The sequence below is a fragment of the Pseudoliparis swirei genome, chromosome 7 (genome assembly GCF_029220125.1).
Source record: "Pseudoliparis swirei isolate HS2019 ecotype Mariana Trench chromosome 7, NWPU_hadal_v1, whole genome shotgun sequence".
NCBI classification, from domain to species: Eukaryota; Metazoa; Chordata; class Actinopteri; order Perciformes; family Liparidae; genus Pseudoliparis; species Pseudoliparis swirei.
This window is the reverse complement of record NC_079394.1, coordinates 23,408,782-23,428,798: the sequence shown is the minus strand read 5'-3', so window position 1 is coordinate 23,428,798 and position 20,017 is coordinate 23,408,782. Positions and strand designations below refer to the sequence as shown.

The 20,017-nt window shown below is 43.1% G+C and overlaps 2 protein-coding genes across 2 annotated transcripts; both read left to right on the top strand.

Annotated features, from left to right (window-relative positions):
* Window positions 1-1,406: 1,406 nt before the first annotated feature.
* Window positions 1,407-5,363, top strand: kiss1rb (KISS1 receptor b). Its single transcript, XM_056418943.1, is given in 7 exon segments — window positions 1,407-1,629; window positions 1,942-2,066; window positions 3,212-3,282; window positions 3,284-3,315; window positions 3,520-3,758; window positions 3,831-3,983; window positions 5,127-5,363. Coding segments are annotated over 7 exon segments (1,080 nt in total).
* Window positions 5,364-7,113: 1,750 nt separating this feature from the next.
* Window positions 7,114-18,659, top strand: psat1 (phosphoserine aminotransferase 1). The gene is made up of 9 exons (XM_056419992.1): window positions 7,114-7,279; window positions 13,681-13,741; window positions 14,006-14,075; window positions 14,620-14,825; window positions 16,466-16,638; window positions 16,812-16,981; window positions 17,503-17,631; window positions 17,980-18,117; window positions 18,302-18,659. The coding sequence occupies exons 1-9, from the start codon at window positions 7,223-7,225 to the stop codon at window positions 18,402-18,404; spliced, it is 1,107 nt and encodes a 368-aa protein (XP_056275967.1). The 5' UTR covers window positions 7,114-7,222; the 3' UTR covers window positions 18,405-18,659.
* The last annotated feature ends 1,358 nt before the right edge of the window (window positions 18,660-20,017 follow it).

Below are 20,017 nucleotides of genomic sequence, written 5' to 3'. Positions count from 1 at the left end.
GGCGGGATTGGCTGAGAGAGAGCGCGGCCGCCTCGCCGCCGTCTCGGGAGGGTCAGCCGCGACCCGGCGTACCCGCCTCGCATCCCGTCATCTTTACGCTCTTGGCCGGAAAGTCCGAGACGCTGCCCTCCGAGATGCGCCCGAACATCCTGGGCTTGCAGGCCTGGACCAGACCGCCGTCCCGTGGAGCGCCGTGGACGCCGCCCGAATCGTCTGGTCCAACCGGTCAATAGGCAATCGGCCATCACATGTCACAAAACCAAATAACTAGCGAACTCGTGATTATGAAGACTATTATAGACAGTTATCCTACGGCTCAAGTTTTAGTCGGTTGCAATACGTGACCTCACCACTAGGTGAGGTCATGTATTTAACTTTTAAGTATTTACATTTCTTTCAATAAGACACATTTTATCTTGAGGTTATTAGAAACAAGTAACCACAATAACGATCACATAATCAGACGCAGAACTAACTAAGACAATTTTTTTTTCTTCCAACTGTTCCTGTGCTAACTGCAACACTTGTAATCCCGATCCAGGTCCAACCAGCGAATGGTTCTTTGAAGATTTGGAGGATCTCCAGAGAAAGCTGTTTTTAGGTGCCTCAAAGAAATCTGGAGTCCCGAGGACCCCGTGTCTACCAGTTTAGGACAAAGATGCATGCAAGATTAAATCTAGCTGAAACAAGAGATGGTTGTTTTTTGTTGTTCTTTTTTTTACATTGCATAAAGATAAACAATGGCTCTTTAGACACAAGATAACATATGAATCGAAGGAGTTGCACTTTAAATATTAGAAATGCAGGAGATGATTACAAATAATTCTAAAACCTATCCAACCAAAAGAGCACCTTGCGAAAATGAAAAGACCAGCATCTTATTAGGAATATAACTATATAATATATACGATCGATGAAGATTCAAAATGAGGTTACCTGTTAACTATAACCTGTAGATTTCTACTAAATTCAGCAAAAGTTACCATTAAATTACGCCTTATTTGCATATTTAAAAATGACATTTCAGCAGAAAGTATTTGTTTCAATGTGGGCGATCGACTCATGGTGACATCGAACACCGACTGCAACTTCTGGATGTCAACAAGATGAAGAAATTAAACGACTGTTCAAGATCCAGCAGCAAATGTTTCACATTTTACCTCCATGATAATATATATGGTAATATATTGTAAATGAGCAAGTATTCATTTAACTACCTAAAAGAAAGAAATGATAATCCATTAAACATTTTAAACGTACCATTATTCAGTTTTTAGTTCATGGTAATTCATCAAACTTTAGACTTTTTGAGTTGCATTTAAATGGCATTGATGAATTGAAGTGGTTGCCCAAATCAAACGCGCTCTCCGTACCATAGGATACACCCCTGGCTCTGACCGGTGAAGATGCCCGTGGAACCAGCGGCCCACCGCGGTCCGGACTGTGGGTCGGCGTGCAACGAGTCGGCAGCCACGGCGGGTCGGCAGGGGCCGCCTGCGTTGGTCGACGCCTGGTTGGTGCCCATCTTCTTTGGCCTCATCATGCTGGTCGGCCTGGTGGGGAACTCGCTGGTCATCCACGTAGTCACCAAACACCAGCAGATGAAGACCGTCACCAACTTCTACATCGGTAACATCACCGGCTCCAAAATATATATATTTTGGTATCCTTTCAGTCTGTCCAGTGAAAGAAGTGGAGGGGGTCTTATACATGAGGTACAGACCCTGTTCCACTATAAGTTGGACTGGAGAGCAACAATACTTTTACTGAAGTAAAGAAACTGTGTGAAGTTGTATATCTCCTTGTTCTTAGCCTTCTAAAAGGGTTCTAGCTGGTGGAACCTCAGCAACTCCAAATGTTATCGCCATCAACAGGTTTATTTGTGGCCTTTTGTCTCGAATGACATTTCTCTAATAATCACTTGCTCTTGTCCTGTTCCAGTGAACTTGGCTACCACCGACATCTTGTTCCTGGTCTGCTGCGTGCCCTTCACTGCGACGCTCTACCCGCTGCCCAGCTGGGTCTTTGGAGAGTTTATGTGCCGACTGGTGAACTACCTTCAGCAGGTCAGAGGCGCTGCGCACGAGTTTGGACGTACCAACAAGTGCCTCCGTCAATTTCTGTCCAAAACGTCAGCACTTCAACCCTTTATCACATGGAACACTTTTGTGTGAAACTGTCACCAAGAGCATCTGATTTATTAAGTCATGGCCAAATAAAAACACATATTTTGTGAGGTCAAAGTGACGTTTTACCACCAAATTCTAAAACCGAGTATCCTGTTCCTGAGAATGGACCGGGCAGAAACCCCCAAACCACAAAGCGTCCGGTCACGGCTGTAGCCAGCGAGGAGGCTTTGAGGCGCCAGATGAGAAGTTTCTGCATTATAGGGCGCTATTAGAACGCAAATGAGAATCTTTGCACTTCCTCATCTTTAAGTCCATGTTTTTCGGGTTCAGATAGCCTACCTTGAATTGGGTTAAGAGAAGATACAGCTTTGTTCTCCAAACTAAAACAAATCAGTATTTGTGACATTTGAAGATTTAACGCAGCTTTAAAAAAGTGACTAAATGAGACGCCAACAAAACGCCATCAGACCGACTAGTGACCGCAGCATAGTTTATAGCCCAACGTTAGCATAGCCCTACATTAGCGTAATTTATAGCCCGACGTTAGCTTAGTTTATAGCCCGACGTTAGCGTAGTTTATAGCCCAATGTTAGCGTAGTTTATAGCCCAGCGTTAGCGTAGTTCATAGCCCAACATTAGTGTAGTTTATAGCCTGATGTTAGCTTAGTTTATAGCCCAATGTTAGCGTCGTTTATAGCCCAGCGATAGCATAGTTTATAGCCCAACGTTAGCGTAGTTTATAGCCTGACGTTAGCTTAGTTTATAGCCCAATGTTAGCGTAGTTTATAGCCCAATGTTAGCTTATTTTATAGCCCAACGTTAGCTTTTTACTCCTGCTGATTGCAATGATGCTTCAAACATAATAAAAGTAGTGTTTGTTTGTGAAGATCATCCCGCTGGGTAAGATGTGTTTGCCACAGGGCTAATCTTTTGCAATAATTTAAAATTCAACTGGTCAAGGGAACCAGTGCGATGCTAACTTCCGGGGTTCTCCCTGCAGCCCTCTATTATACCAATCGGTATAAAAATGTATCTGCGCAGTACAAGTACAAAGTGTGTGTTTGTGTGTGTGTGGGGTTCAGGTGACCGCTCAGGCGACGTGCATCACTCTGTCCGCTATGAGCCTGGACCGTTGCTACGTGACCGTCTACCCTGGCTCTGACCATCTCCGTGTCCATCTGGATCGGTACGCCACAAACAAACAAACACACACACCACGCACCTCGTGCAACACATCGGCAAATGACGACAGCAGGGAACAACTCTCAATAACCCTTGTTTCCTTTTGATGATAATTATCGACGGCATTAAACCCAAAGTCAGAAAACCGATGGAAACGAAAAAGAAACCATCCCACAGAGATTGTGTGTGTGTGTCCTGTTTGCTCCAGGCTCTCTGCTTCTGTCGATCCCCGTCGCCGTGTACCAGCGCCTGGAGGCGGGGGACTGGTTTGGTCCCCAGACGTACTGCAGCGAGGTCTTCCCCTCGGCCCGCCTCCAGAGGGCCTTCATCATCTACAGCTTCCTGGCCGTCTACCTGCTGCCCCTGCTCACCATCGGCGCCTGATACGCCTTTATGCTCAAGCGTATGGGGCAGGCCGGCGTGGATCCCATCGACAGCAGCCACCAAGTAAGAGTTGCTTTTTGCTACTTGTGCGTATTGAATCCACAGAGGACCAAGTGTGTGATTCCCTGACTCCAGTTCCAGGCTCATGCGCAGCGAGCGGCAGCAGTGCGGGCGCGAGTCTCCCGGATGGTGGTGGTGATGGTGACCCTGTTCCTCATCTGCTGGGGCCCGATCCAGGTCTGCATCCTCCTGCAAGCTTTTGGCCTCCGCAGTTACGTTCTGTACAAGGTGACTGACCCTCTGTTGCAAACGGGTCGGTAGTGTAACCGAATACGGGGCTCAGAACTAACCGGCCTTGAGACGGAAATATATACGAAAGAATATGGTTGCTACTTTTATTCCCCTTTTATTTAAGTGTTAGGGTTGTCCAGGGTTAGGGTCATAGGTCAAACTGTTGTCCATACTTTCCGGTGTGAATTCTCGTCCAGCTCAAGGAAGTCTTCATAATTGTCTTTTTTAAATTTTTCGCTCAGATTGCTCAGATCGCTTGTATCAATTTTTCGCTCAGATCGCTTGTATCAATTTGCACTTTCATTTGCTTCGTCACTGTCTCTCAAACATATGCTTGTGGGCACATGTAGAAATGTTGATTTTAACTATCACTAATGCCACAAATATTACCAGTGAATTCATTTTGGGCTTCACATTCTGCTGTTTTTTTCCAATCGTTAAAAAGTAGTTGCAACCAAAGATCAAGGATTAGTCGCCAATAGAAAACCACTGGAATTAGTCTGGCAACCAGGAAATGAGTTGGCATTGTTGCCCCTCGCGGTTCCCTTGTCACAAAGTCAACGTTCTTCTTTTGAACAGGTGTTTTGGTTCGATGCCTGAGATATGATCTGTGGTGAACGCAAGCGGAAAAGAGTTTTACGACATAACATATGTGCCCTTCTCATGAATTTCAACAATTTTATACATCTTCGAAAAGGCGGTTACAAACAAAGTGTGGAATTGAGACTACAAAATGTGTTCATGTAGTCTTGTCTGCTTCAAGTCGGCCGCATCCCGTTGGTGTTCTACATCTGGCTGTTTAAAAAAAATCTTCTTTATTTTACTTTTTTAAACCATTGGCTCTTTGTCAGGGGAACAGGTGCTGAGGCTACAAAAACAACATCACTTATCATAAAAAATGAGGCAGTAGTGTTGTGACCTTTCCCACGACCTTTGAAACGACCATACAGGGAATAATCTTGACAATTCTGGAAACTGAAATAATTTGTATAATATGCTGTGATGAGGTGTGGACCTGCAGTCGAAATTGAGCTCTTCCAAGGCAACGGCGGTGAATAACAGGACCGCGGTCACACACGTTGATGTGGCTTTTGCTTCAAACACCGTGCCGTAGACCGTCTCCCTTCTGCTCCCCTGCAGCTGAGGATTTGGGGTCATTGCATGTCTTACTCCAACTCCTCCGTCAACCCGCTGGTCTACGCCTTCCTGGGCAACAACTTCAGAAAAGCCTTCAAGCACGTCTTCCCCGCCATATTTCTGTGGCGCATGAGGAGGAGAGTCAGGGTGGGAAACATGGACCCGGAGGATCGGGGAGAGATGGATCGCCCGGCACCCAAAGGAGAAGCAGAGATGCCCTTTCTTTCATCTGGGTCCTAAAGGTCACATGCTCATTGTTCATTTATGATTTGTTCTGGAGACGAGAGCACGCACACGCATGCACGCACGCACACACACACACATTTGTGTTTACATCACTTTCGATGACTTTGCATTGACTTACATTAGACTGTCCCCAAAAGCAATAGCAATGTGTATGTCCCCACAAGATTGGTAAGACATGCACGAGACAAATACGTTCCATTTTCCTTTGAAGTCTTGAAACGTGCTTCTTTTATCTGTGAATCTATCTGCGCACGTACACGCAGGTACTCCGTAGACTTGTGATTTTATGAAGGTAGATTTGTGTCTTTATTACGCAAACCAAAATAAAATAAATAATAATAATAATAAATGATGTGTTGTTTTTGTTTATAAACGACATTTTTTGGCTGCAAATAAAAAAACTTTGCTCTTTAAAAAAAAAATAAGAAGCTAACTCCATCTGCCTGATTGGTTCGTGGAGGTCTCCATCGTAGAATATGCCTACTATGAACTATTCATACACTCTGTCATATTCATTGAATGTATTTTAACTCTAAATCTGTCCTTCTGTACAAATTACATCTATTGCACCTGTCCATCCTGGAGAGGGATCCTCCTCTGTTGCTCTCCTGAAGGTTTCTTCCCTTTTCCCCCCCTGAAGGGTTATTTGGGAGTTTTTCCTGGTCCGATGTGAGGTTTTGGGACAGGGATGTCTATATGTACAGATTGTAAAGCACTCCGAGACAAATTTGTAATGTGTGAAATTGGGCTATACAAATAAACTGAATTGAATTGAATTGAATGAGTTGAGTTTGAATGAGCCAGGAGTTTCTATTGGTGGATGTGGCTCTTGGCAGATGTTATGTGCAGAGGACATGGAGGTAAGTTGACATTATAGTGCCCGGTTTTGTCAAAATCATTTAAAATGTAGCAGCACTCACTTTGTTTTCACCCCATTAAATAATGATGTTATGATAGAACAACCATATTACTCATCTAATTTCGCTACATTATTTTTTATTTCAAACAGTTCATAACATGGCCATTATATTTACATGTGGCTACATGTTGTCGTTTAAATAGCCCTTCATGATGCTACATTGTTAACTGTGATGTTAATAGTTTCAACTTAAAAGCAATGACGTTTTCTTTTCTTTTCTGTTTGTCTCAGCAGTTCTGTGTGTGTTTTGTGGTGTGACTGTGGAAACAATCAGGACCTAAAACGAAGCTCACCAATGAAAGCCGTTCACCCAACACTACATGTGCCACCAGCCAATGAAACGGCTGCCTGGCAGTTCGAGGTTATCGTGCTGCCTTCATGTGACGCCGAAAATATTAGTATTTACATCAGACGTGAACGAATATAACACACATGAAACTTATAGGATGGTCTTTGTTTTATTGTTGTGTAACTGTTGTTGTTGACCAGTTCTAATACCAAAATAAAACAAAAATGGATTCAGACTCAACATGTGTGGCATTTATTGCTCCGTTTGTTATAATATCTCTGAATACATGGTATTTAAAGCTTTTTTAAACATCAAAATGATGCAAATATGTGAAAAATATCAAACTAATTATATTAATTATTTAACATAAATTAACATGAAGAAGCTAAAAGGCGTTTAGAGATGTCTTCTCTATTTTATACGCCTTAAAATTTACAGCCGTACAGTCGCTTGTTCAGTCGAGTACACAAGTTTACGCGGGGTACATGAACGCAACATTTCACACACCGCGAGATAATTTGCATCCACGCCGACAACACGCTCGGTTAAAAAGGGGCGGGGGAGTCATCCACATCTCTGAAGCAAAGCAGACCAAACATCCACCGGGAATTCTTCCTCTCGATTTTTGTACTACAATTTCACATCATGGAGCCGAAACAAATCATCAACTTTGGCGCCGGACCTGCAAAACTCCCGCAATCCGTAAGTGTAGACGCGCACTTTGCTTGTGCAACGTTAATCATGTGAGTGGGTGGGCTGGTGGGAGGTAGGGGAAGAAAAGGTGTGAAAAAAACGAGCTCACTTGTTTCTCTAATAATCAATGCAGCGTTCGTAATTCCGTCGTCACTACTTTCTCTTCGTAACTGCGTGGACTCGCGCGCAGTTACGAGGTGGTGATTTGTCGGCTGAAAACTGCGGGCCGAGTTGCATCATCCTCATTCAGAGTGAACAACCGGCTCCTTTTTTCAGTAGTGGCGAGATCCCCCTAGCGACGCTGGCACCCAGTAGCACTTGCCAGCACTTGCCAGCACTTGCCAGTACTTGCCAGTAGGCTAGTTGCCAGTAGTTGCTGCAGCTACTCAGTGGCACTACTCACTGGCACTCAGTGGCACTTGCCAGTAGTTGCCAGCAGATTTCCTTACATTTATGAAATGTAACTCAGCAACACTTTATTTTTTTAAAGGGTATCCTCCAGTTAATTAGAATCTATATAGTTGTACTGTGGTGCCATCCAGTCGGAAATTTGCTAACTGTTAAAGTCTGTATAGAACATGAATCACTGAAACTTGAATTTCTTTACAGTTTAAAGACCAAGCACGACAAATTCATACCTGATCCTCCAGTGTTAAACTTTAGAGTCTAAAGTTTAGACTAACAGTGGCATCTCCTCAAAGTAGAATTTCATGGCGGTATAACAGTATGACATGGTAAAATAATAAATTATATATATATATAAAAATATATATATATATTATTAAAGAAAGGCGGGTACATTATACATATTGTATCCATTGAGTGTCCTGGGAGTGGACGTAGACATGGTGGAGGAGTACAAGTACCTGGGCGTCTCCATCGACAGCCGACTGAACTGGAAGGCCAACATCAACGCTGTGTACAAGAAGGGGATGAGTCGACTCTTTTTCCTGAGAAAGCTTCGATCCTTCAACGTGTGCAGCAAGATGTTGGAGATATTCTACCAGTCGGTTGTCGCCAGTGTGCTGCACTTCGCCATTGTCTGCTGGGGGAGCAGCATCGGAGCCGGTGGCACCAGCCGTCTTAACAAACTGGTTAGGAAGGCTGGCTCCATCATCGGCTGCCAGCTGGAGCACCTGGAACAGGTGGTGGAGAGGAGGACGTTGAAGAAACTTGTGTCCATATTGGACAACCCGGACCACCCTCTCCACCTCCTACAGGGACAGAGGAGGACTTTCTCCAGACGTCTCCTCACGCTCCGCTGCCACAAGGACAGATACAGGAGAACATTCCTGCCGACGGCTATGAGGCTCTACAACAGATCACCTCTTGCCAGATCATAGTGCAATAACTGCAATAATAACTTCATATCCACACTATGTTGATCTGCACTTCACACATTTCATTTACTTACACTACACACACACTTCATTTTCATTTACACTACACACACTTGGCATTTTGCACACTGTCTATATTTAATATTTAATTTAATCTGTCATTAGTCTTGTATTGTGTATGCATATATGTTGTATAGATACATATATATTTTACTTTGTATACATCTTTATCTTTCATCCCTGTTTTTTATTTTTTATTCTTGTGTGTTTAGTTTATTGGTGCTGCTACTGTTATGACAAATTTCCCCTTGGGGATTAATAAAGTACATATCTATCTATTGTAGTGACCCTGTGAAGTGGCTGTCAATCAGTGTGGCACCGTGCATGCTGGTCGAGGGGGCGTGCCTGTGATTGGCAGAGTAGAGGGGAGGCGGGGTTAACCTGCCGGAAAACGGGAGTTAAGGGTGGTTGACGGGAACCGTTGTTGTTGACGTTCGAGCTGCTTAACTGAGAGGAGCACGCTGTCTGTGTTGGTGGATGCCCAATAAAGGGAGGATTAATAATGTCGTCCCGTCTCCGTGTCATCAGTGCCATGACGTCCGAGACATTACAATATCATGGTTTATAAGTGTAATAGATTACGAAGTGAAACGTAGTAGTAGCAAAACGATATTAAATATAGTACAGCAGTAATGTACAGCACTATCTTATTGCATATTGTAAGTGTCTACAAAAAGACAATATATATATATTAGGGCTGTGAAACGATTAAAAATTTTAATCGGGTTAATCACAGGTTTCTGTGGATTAATCATGATTAATCACATATTACCGATATTCTCGGTATATTTTGTGAGAACATAGAGATTTATGACAAAAGACGGATATATACATTTATACATTCTTCTATACAATGGTGCTGCAACTCAGCAGTTATTTAGCAGTTTTCTTCCATATGGAACATTAATACATCTTCATCCTAAACAGAATGTTTAACCTCCTGTTACCTTTCGGGTCAATTTGACCCCATTCAATGTTTAATGTCGGTGTTCTTTGGGGTCAATTTGACCCCAGGCTGTTTTTCACTGTGTCAAACATAAGAAATATCAACTTTTTTATTTATTTAAAGGGCTATTTAGGTAGTCAACAAACAAACATAAAGTACCTCACACTTAAACTTGGGAAGCAATATTAATTCTAATAATTTTCTGGAGGTTTTAATTGCTGGGGTCAAATTGACCCCGAGGGTAAAATATGTTAGTAAATGTCAAGGTAACAGGAGGGTTAAACAGAACATTTTTCTCTTGTTTGTCAACCATTAACTCCACCATGATTCAAGATTCAAGATAATCTAAAGGCCTCTAGTCTTCCTCTAGCAGCTGCTGAGGCAAACTGACTGTGGGTTTTCTTCATGAACTGGGCCGTGATGAAAGGGACGGCGGGGACACCGCTGAAACCTCACCGGCCCGGACACGGGGACAGATTGACAAGTGACTTTTTTTTTGCTCGGTCCCGATGCGCGCACGGAGCTCTGTGGCGCGCGAGACGGAGATCGATAAGTGTTAACGCAACGCGAAGAGACAGAAATGACATGCTGCTGTGGAGATACGATCAACAACAGACGTTTAGTTTAATAAAAGAACAAAGACGTGCTATAGAGAACATGTCAGGGCGGGCCAATCTTTTAATGTCATGCGATCCACCAACACTACGCCGCGATCGACTGGCAGGTCGCGATCGACGTGTTGAGACCCCTGATCTACAGGAAGTAAAAGTCGTAACAAGGTTTCCGTTGGTGAACCTGCGGAAGGATCATTACCGATGAACAGACCGTCTGCATGAGAGCGGACAGAGTTCAGATTGAAGTGGTGTATTGGAAGCTCATTTTGCAAGTGACTTTTTTTTCGTCCCGACGACCAACAACAGACTGATTGGAAGCTCATTCTGCGCATGCGTTAAATGCGTAAAAAAAACCCAACTAGTTAAATCTGTAATTGAATTAACTGAGTTAACGCGTTATTTTTCACAGCACTAATATATATCCATCTGTCTATCTAGCTAGCTATCTATATATCTAGCTAAACCGCAGCTCCTCCATTCTGTGATCATGAAAGTGATTTCTTCCGCTGTCCGGGCACTTCAGTGGAGCTTGTCACTGAGTCGTCGCAGACTCGTCACTGCGCAGACATGCCGCAGATGCGCCTGTCCGACCCTCCATCTGCTGGCACTTTTTGACTAGCTGTGGCATCTGCTGGCATCTGCTGGCAAGTGCCACTGAGTAGCTGCAGCACCTGCTGGCAAGTGTTACTGAGTGCCAGTGCTTAAACTTTAGACTAACAGTGGCATCTCCTCAAAGTAGAATTTCATGGAGGTATGACATGGTAAAAAAATGTATTATATATTTTTTTATTAAAGAAAGGCGGGTACATTATACATATCATGGTATATAAGTGTTATATATTACGAAGTGAAACGTAGGAGTAGCAAAACAATATTCAATATAGTACAGCAATATCGTATTGCATATTGTAAGTCTAAAAAAAATACAGTATCTATCTATTTGTACACTTAGGCAATGACAAAAGAAAAACCCTGCAGCTTCTCCATTCTATGATCATAAAACTGATTAACGGCAGCTGATCTGTCGTAACAACAATGGTTGTTCCACCCACAGCTTCTCGGCGAGTGTCGTTCGCTTGCTGCCGTCCTGCCACTTGAGTGTTGCTGCCGGCGACTCGTCGCAAACACGCCACTGAGTCGTCGCTGTACAGGCACTTGCCGCTGAGTTGTCGCTTAGTACTGGCACTGAGCGGCACTTGCCACTGAGTTGTCGTTGCCAGTGATTGCACTCGCCCTCTCTCCCTTTTTGTGCTTCGCTGCCTCCAGATGGCAGAGAGTGAACTGTCAGGAGAAAGACTTCTCAAACTATTTGTTTCATGGTAAAACAAACACCGAGATAAATACATTTGAGAAAAAGCAGCGTCTTCTTGAAAGGTGGTAATTTGTTTCAGTTACTTCTGAATCCGAGGTTTTGGTGTTGATGCACTGATTGACATGAGGGTTGTAATAGTAAGAGACGTTCAAGGTACGATCATAGTTTCCCACGAACTACATAGGGCTGTGAGGAAAAATAAAATATATGCTAAATATTTACTTTGTAAAAATGTGCCATTTATTTTTAATTAAGTTGCGTAATGGGGATATATAATATTTTCGTGGGTAAAGGTAAATTAAAAAAAGTACAGCACTTTACTGTAATCCAGCCATATCCATAATTATTATTAGCATTCTTTTTTATTATGATCAGTTACAATGACCCTGAAAGAAATTAGAATACAATTACTGTAATAATATACATAACGAATAACCTGGTAAAAACAATAGCATGTGACTTCTTCTCTTTCCTATTATATCAGCAGCTTTCTTTCAGAATGAGGCCTGAAAGGGTGGGGGTTATTGTTCAATTCAGTTTATTTGTATAGCCCAATTTCACAAATTACAATTTTGTCTCAGTGCTTTACAATCTGTACACATAGACATCCCTGCCCCAAAACCTCTCATCGGATCAGGAAAAACATCCAAATAACCCTTCAGGGGGAAAAAAAGGGAAGAAACCTTCAGGAGAACAACAGAGGAGGATCCCTCTCCAGGATGGACAGGTGCAATAGATGTAATGTGTACAGAAGGACAGATTTAGAGTTAAATATACATTCAATGAATATGACAGTGTATGAATAGTTCATAGTAGACATATTCCACGATGGAGACCTCCACGATCCATCAGGCAGATGGAGGTCGAGAGGAGTGGAAGGAGTCTAAACAGTGGGCGGAGTCTCAACAGGGCAGTGGCGTAGTTGGTGGCAGGAATTCCACGACCCAGACCTCGATGATCCATCAGGCAGATAGGATCTATGCCGTCTCATAGGGTCCGATGACCCCATGAGACTTGAAGTCACAAGGACTCCGGGGAGAAAGCAGAGTTAGTAATGTGTAATGGAGAGATGAAAATTCATCCCTAAGGAGAGAAAAAAGAGGAGATGGGTGCTCAGTGCATCCTAAAACGTCCCCCGGCAGCTATAAGCCTATAGCAGCATATCAAGGGGCTGGACCAGGGCAAACCTGATTCAGCCCTAACTATAAGCTCTGTCAAAGAGGAAAGTCTTAAGTCTAATCTTAAACGAGGTGACTGTCTGCCTTCCGGACTGAAATTGGAAGCTGGTTCCATAAAAGAGGAGCTTGATAACTAAAGGCTCTGGCTCCCATTCTACTTTTTAAGACTCTAGGAACTTCAAGTAGTCCCGCATTTAGTGAGCGTAGCTCTCTAGTGGGGCAATATGGTACTACAAGCTCCTTTAGATATGACGGTGCATCACCAATCAAGGCTTTGTAGGTTAAGACGGCTAACGCTGCTAGCTGCTTTCATGGGGAAAGAGTTGGCAACACTCTGGTGTGTGTGTTTTCAATTCAGTTTATTTGTATAGCCCAATTTCACAAATTACAAATTTGTCTCAGAGTGCTTTACAATCTGTACACATAGACATCCCTGCCCCAAAACCTTGCATCGGATTAGGAAAAACTCCCAAATACCCCTTCAGGGGGTAAAAAAGGGAAGAAACCTTCAGGAGAGCAACAGAGGAGGATCCCTCTCCAGGATGGACAGATGCAATAGATGTAATGTGTACAGAAGGACAGATTTAGAGTTTAAATACATTCAATGAATGTGACAGTGTATGAATAGTTCATAGAAGGCATATTCCACGATGGAGACGTCCACGATCCATCAGGCAGATGGCGGTTGAGAGGAGTGGGCGGAGTCTCAACAGGACAGTGGCGTAGTCCGTAGCAGGAATTCCACGACTCAGACCTCGATGATCCATCAGGCAGATAGGATCTATGTCGTCTCATAGGGTCCGATGACCCCATGAGACGTGAAGTCAAAAGGACTCCGGGGAGAAAGCAAAGTTAGTAATGTGTTTGATTGGATAATAAATAAAAATACTCCCCTACTCCTGCTAGTTACTCAAGATTACCAAACCTTCCTTTTTAACATGGTGCTTTTCTATATTTCAGGTGCTGCTTCAAGCACAGAAGGAGTTCCTCGACTACGGTGGCATCGGCATTAGTGTTCTCGGTGAGTCGCATCAGGAGACCAAACTGCTGTCTCTTTCCCGATCATTGCATGCTATGGAAGATCCAAACTAATTAAAGGATGAGTTCACAAAGCTTCAAGTCTCACAACAATAATTAAAGGCCCCGTCTGTTTTTCGAAAGTTCATCTGAAGCCATAATGGCCATACTGTGTTCCAGTGTGAAATGTAATAATAATCCGAACTGTGTGTAAATGCCAACGGCGGTGGGATTGAAGTTGTGTGTTTTCTGATTCTGTTCCAACCAGAGATGAGTCACCGATCGGAGGACTTCAGCAAAATCCTCAACAAAACGGAGAGTCTGATGAGAGAGTTGATGTGAGTGCTGCTTTTTGTCTTTTCTCATGGCTCCTTCTCTTTTCGTTAATAAATAATTTATCTCCTGCTAAAATTGCACAAATTTTAATCCTGAAGATGTAAGATAGATCACTCTTGCCAAAAGGACAAAGATGGTTATTGAGTTTTGAGATGGCACACTTAGGAAAGTATTAGAATGTTTGCAGTGTTACAAACTGTGGCAAGATTCCTTGTAAAAAAACATTTTTTTTTTTAAATTATCTTGTTGCTGCTAATGCAAATCAAATATTTTCTGCTTTTCCACATAAAAACATTTAACTGGTGTTCACAGAGTAATGCATTGTTTGTGTCAGTGAGCTGGACGCTGACCACTGTTCATCAAAAACGAGCCTACGCAGCACGACAACGGCAACATCCAGTCAATTTTAATCCACTTTATTGATGCCCCAAACAATCTTGTTTTTAGACGTTTTGTGAACCTTGCGCTGATGGCCAGTGAAATGAGCTCACTGGTCCATCAGCGTACAGCGTTTTTATCACGTGGGGCCTTTTTCCCTCTTCACAGGAACATCCCCGACAACTACAAGGTGATGTTCCTGCAGGGCGGCGGGTCGGGGCAGTTCAGCGCTGTTCCCCTCAACCTCATCGGCCTCAAAGAGAACAACTGCGCCGATTACCTGGTGACCGGCACGTGGTCCGAAAGGGCCGCCAAAGAGGCGGAGAAGTACGGCAAAGTCAACATCGTCCACCCGAAGCTGGATCGATACACAAGTGAGTTGGTGTTCAAAAGCCGACTAATAACAATCTTTTTATGGTTTGGTTATTCTATGCGACAACCAACATTTCATGAGCGCAGTATCTCAGGAACGCCTGGAAGGAGCGTATTTTAAAATTTTATTTTAGCACCAGCGTCCATCTGCAACCACAGACTGCGTCCATCTGCAACCACTGTTACCTGAAGTGGGCGGCGTCATCGTGACGTCACCCGTTGGTTTGCGGATGTTTTTAAGCATCTCGTTCACTGATTTTTGCTGTCGCCATCTTTGATTAACAGCCGTTGGGTGTTGTTGGTTTTCACAACCGATGAATAGAAGTCACCGTGTTTGGAATGTGGAGTAAATAAGTAGCGACAGTGACCTGTCAATCACAGTAACCAGATTGTAACAAACTGGTCCATGCTGAATTTGTATTGGAAAAACAACTCCTAATGACTCCTAAAATTTTGCAGTCATTTTCAATTAAAGCAGGTTGCTCCATCAGACAAAAAACTAATATGTTTACCTTTATTAGAATACAATATATATTTATTTATATATATTTTCAAGATAATAACAATTTGGTGCAACCTGTGAAAAACTAAGACCAAACAAGTTCAAATAATTGGCAATAAAGAGTTTTACTGAGTTCTACACTGTTTTATATCCGTGTACTTTGTAGAATGTGACGGTCTCAATAAAGTTCTTGAAATAAAAAAATTAGCATTTCCCCTCGGGCCCCGCCTGTAATGCCTTGGCGCCCCACTAGAGGGGGACGCCCCACAGTTTGACAGTTGGTAAGAATGCAAAGTTTATGACACTGAACTCAAGAACGAACAGATTCGATTTTGGTGGTTGGTGAACTCTCAAACATTTTTTTGTGGGTGGCTGTAATCAAGAATTAGGATATAATTAGGACAATTTCTCACATGTCTTAACTGAATGAAATAAAGTGATGACATATTTGGACCGACATGTATTTAAACTGACTCGACTGGTTGAAGGAGGCGTACAACCGGGGTGAAGGACCTGGAGCCAAAATGGGTCAGTGGGTAGCTGGTCTGTCTCAAAATCAGAGGATCGGTGGTTCAATCCCGTCACGGTGCGAGTTGATGTGTCCTTGAGCAAGACGCTTAACCCTGGATTGGTGTATGATTGTAAAATGCTTTGGATTAAAACGCCAGCTAAATGAAATGTAATGTAGTCGGGCGGTAACAGGGACGACCGTTGACGCAATTCAGAGTCCTCACATCACCGAAGCTGTAATTTAAATTACCACATCAAAAGTAGTGCTGGCTGTGTGCCCAGACTGTTGCACAATGAACAATAGAGCCGAGAGGCTGGTATGAGAGCGGTGTTTTCCGGGGCTTCAAAGCCGAGTTCTGGTTGGTCCTGTCGTTTGGAGGCAGCTTCATACAGCGCTTTAATGGAAATGTACCTTCGTCAAGCTGCCATCACCAGAAAGACGAGTCTCTGGCACGTCTGGTTCTTTTCCACTTTTGCCAATTGGGGAGGGATAATAAACATTACTTAAAAGAACAAGATCCAGAAAGAGAGCCAGGCAAATGTTCTTGGTCCTTCAAGTCAATGGCTTGATTAACAGGACTTGAACCAAAGACGGCGGTTTGACGTTTGATCTGTTGTTGCTCACTCCAGAAATCCCCGACCCCAGCAGCTGGACCCTGAACCCCTCGGCCTCCTACGTGTACTACTGCTACAACGAGACGATCCACGGCGTGGAGTACGACTTCACGCCAGAAACCAACGGGGCGCTACTCGTCAGCGACATGTCCTCCAACCTCCTGTCTCGACCCGTGGACGTGTCAAAGGTGAGGACCGGAGGGATTCTTCTAGACTCCTTGCCCCTCCACCACAATGTATGATACCGAAAATGTGTAAAGTAAAAATGGGGAATCTTAGAACAAAATGCATGAGATAACATGTTTGAAGTTCTATTGAGGCGAGGTAACGCATCGCAACGTGTCCTCTCTGCGCCGCGTAGTTCGGGCTGATTTTCGCTGGAGCGCAGAAGAACGTGGGCTGTGCCGGGGTGACCGTGGTCATCGTGCGAGAGGACCTGCTTGGACACGCCCTGAAAGAGTGTCCCATCATCCTGGACTACAAGGTGCAGGCTGCAAATAACTCCCTCTACAACACGCCACCGTGTTTCAGGTACCGGCTGTTTGGTTGCGTTTTTTTAAATTATGTACTTGACGTAAGAGCGCTGCAGGAATCGGTCCTAACGGGAGAGGAGTCGGCTTCCGCTTCCTCTGGTCTGGAACTCGATGGGATTTTCCTAACAACAAAAGGTCTTTGGTCAAAACAAGTTAAAGAGATTTCAGTGTTTTTGTTCTTCAACATTAATTATGTCAGTAAATACCCCTCTGGTAAAGCGGTGCATTTTTATAGTTAGTTTCTTGGATGGAGGAAACTTGCCTGATATGTTTCAGATTGTGAGAATGAATCCGGTCTCGCGGTTTCCAGGCTTTATTGTATGCTAAGCTAACCGGCTCTATGTAGCTTAATAACGTGAGACTTATTGATTTTTCTCATCCAATTCTCGGCAAGAAAGCAAATACGAGTGTTTTCCAAAATATTGAACTTTTTTTCTTTCTTTCATGATATTTTAATTTAAAAACATTTCACAATCATTGTGTCGAAAATTATCAGTAACTTTTCTTTTGTCGGTTCAGCATCTACATCATGGGTCTGGTTCTGGAGTGGATTAAGAACAACGGCGGCAGCGCTGCCATGGAGACGCTCAACAAGCAGAAGTCCTCCATCATTTATGACATCATCAACGCCTCCAACGGTTTCTACGAGTGAGTGTCGGGAAAACGGCGGCAACGGATGTTGAAATGGGAAATTCAGTGAAGGGTAAAACCTAAAAGGTGCATTTCTATTGCCTCTCGGCATTGTGACTGCTGAGCCAGCGGCTAACGGTGCTTACAACGGTAACAGGTTTAGAAAATAAAATGCTTTTTCATCCGTTTGGAAAACACACTTGTACTGCACCTTCAAAATATGAGCTTTCTTTCACAACAAAAATGCAAATGCATACGTAAGCAAACGAAAGGCCATGTATCATACGACGAAGAACACTTCTGATGTATGCCACGAAGGGGACGAATTAAACTCTGAACTGCGTAAGGCTGTGTCCCTCCGTCCAGGTGTCCCGTGGACGTGACTTGTCGAAGCCGCATGAACATCCTGTTTCGTGTGGGGACGAAAGAGGGAAACGAAGCCTTGGAGAAGGAGTTTCTGGCCGCCGCGTCCAAACGTGGGATGCTATCGCTGAAAGGACACAGGTTAGTCCCACCTGCATGTAGACCACTTCATTGCTGTTTCAAGGAGTTACTAACGACAGAATACCGGGTCCCGAAGTAGAACCCTAGTTATGTTCTGTAAAGTTGGACATGAACGCCAGCAGTTGGGTGAATGAGGGATTCTTTGTGTTGGACCTCAAATGTGGTGGTTTGTCTCCCCCTGCAGGTCAGTTGGAGGAATTCGTGCATCTCTGTATAACGCCGTGACGGTGGAGGACACTGAAGCCCTGGCCACCTTTATGAAAGAGTTCCTGAAAGAGCATCAATAAACCAGCCACACTGAAGATCGGCTGATATCGCACATCTGCCTCTCATCACTCCAGTTTAAAAAGCTCCTGGTTTACTAGAGATCCATGTTGAACGCTGCACCTTTTTAGAAACATGTTTTGTAAAACTCCTTCATTGCCCAGAACTAGCTTTAACCAATACTGTTGTCTCAATTACATCTGTTTCATCTTAATGTTGACTATCGTACTGTAGGTGATGCTCGATACATTCCAGTAAATCTAACTTGATTATATTTACATGTTGCAATGTCATTTCTTGTCTCAAGTGTTTTACTATTGAACACTTTTTGTGGGTAATCCAAACGAACACATATCAGTAAATGTTTATTTCTCCCTCATTTTCTCAGAGCTGTGCGATACCGGCCTGGTATCTTTTTAATCATCACATTACAGATATTGTTTGAACATTGACTAATACACCCTTTTAAAGGGTTGGTTCACCACACCTATCTGTGGTATCCGCATGCGCACAGCTTTGGGTTTTGAGATATCAATCTGAGATTTCTGCCGCCAACCAAATACAATGTTAGTGAATGGAATTCAGCAGCTGTTATTTTTAGCATTATCTTAACTAATTACTTCTGTATAAATCCATGTATATGAATCAACACTTATGTAAGGGGAGACTCTACAGCTCAATGGAGTAAAGAAATAGAATAATAAGTACCGCCTGCTGCTCCAGGAGAACAGAGTGTATCTGGGCCTGACCTCCCTCAACGAGAGGTACGAAAAATAAGAGGTTTATTTATTACCGAGATCAATGACTTATCTTGTCCTTACAGGCTACACAACTAGATGTATGTAGATGTGTTGTCTGCCTAAATTTATTAGATTATAATTACAATAACCCCAAACAAGCTGGATTTGAACATGTTAAACATTAAAAGACAGCATAAGCGAGTCCTGATGTTTTTCCACATCCAAGTTGCTGGTGGTAGGAGAAACGGAGTTAAATGTTATCCTTCATAAAGGGTTTGTTCATGTTTGGATTGTCCGGAAATGAACTTGTAAAAAGCTTTCCCCCTGAGAAGAGTTCTTGGGGTGGCAAGGGTCCACTGCACTGTCCGGTGTGTGTATTTAAAATACACACAAAGATTGAAAAATTATCACAAAAAAACCATGATAAAACCCAGGTTATCACACAAGGCCCTACATTAAAATCGCATACAATCAACTAACATACAGTAAGAAAATAAGTGAGGTCAAATCTCATTAAAATAAACAAAGAAAAGCTCATTTAAAATCAAGATGAACTCTTAAGAACATATTTATATTCAGACACGTGCCTCAAACAAGCTCAGACTCAAAAATGTAACCAGAAGACGTTCTTCCTGCAAATGACCTCTAGGTGGAAGTGTTCATCAAGAAACGTGTGTCTGCAACAATGCATATAGATAGAGAATGTATAATAATTAATATTGGTAATTAGTATTATAGTGTTCCATTATCGATAATTTGATTATTAATACACATGAACAATGAAGAGAAGATGTAGTGAAACAAGTTATCACTGCTAACAGCTCAATTGAAAAAGGGAAAATGCATTGTTTTGTATATTCACAAACAGATGCACGGACGCACATACAAACACACAC

Bases quoted from the DNA above. Each gene is read 5' to 3' on its own strand.
- psat1 (XM_056419992.1), top strand. From the start codon at position 7,223: ATGGAGCCGAAACAAATCATCAACTTTGGCGCCGGACCTGCAAAACTC. The intron at 16,639-16,811 runs GTGAGGACCGGA...TGCGCCGCGTAG, and splicing joins GACCCGTGGACGTGTCAAAG to TTCGGGCTGATTTTCGCTGG. The intron at 17,632-17,979 runs GTGAGTGTCGGG...CCCTCCGTCCAG, and splicing joins GCCTCCAACGGTTTCTACGA to GTGTCCCGTGGACGTGACTT.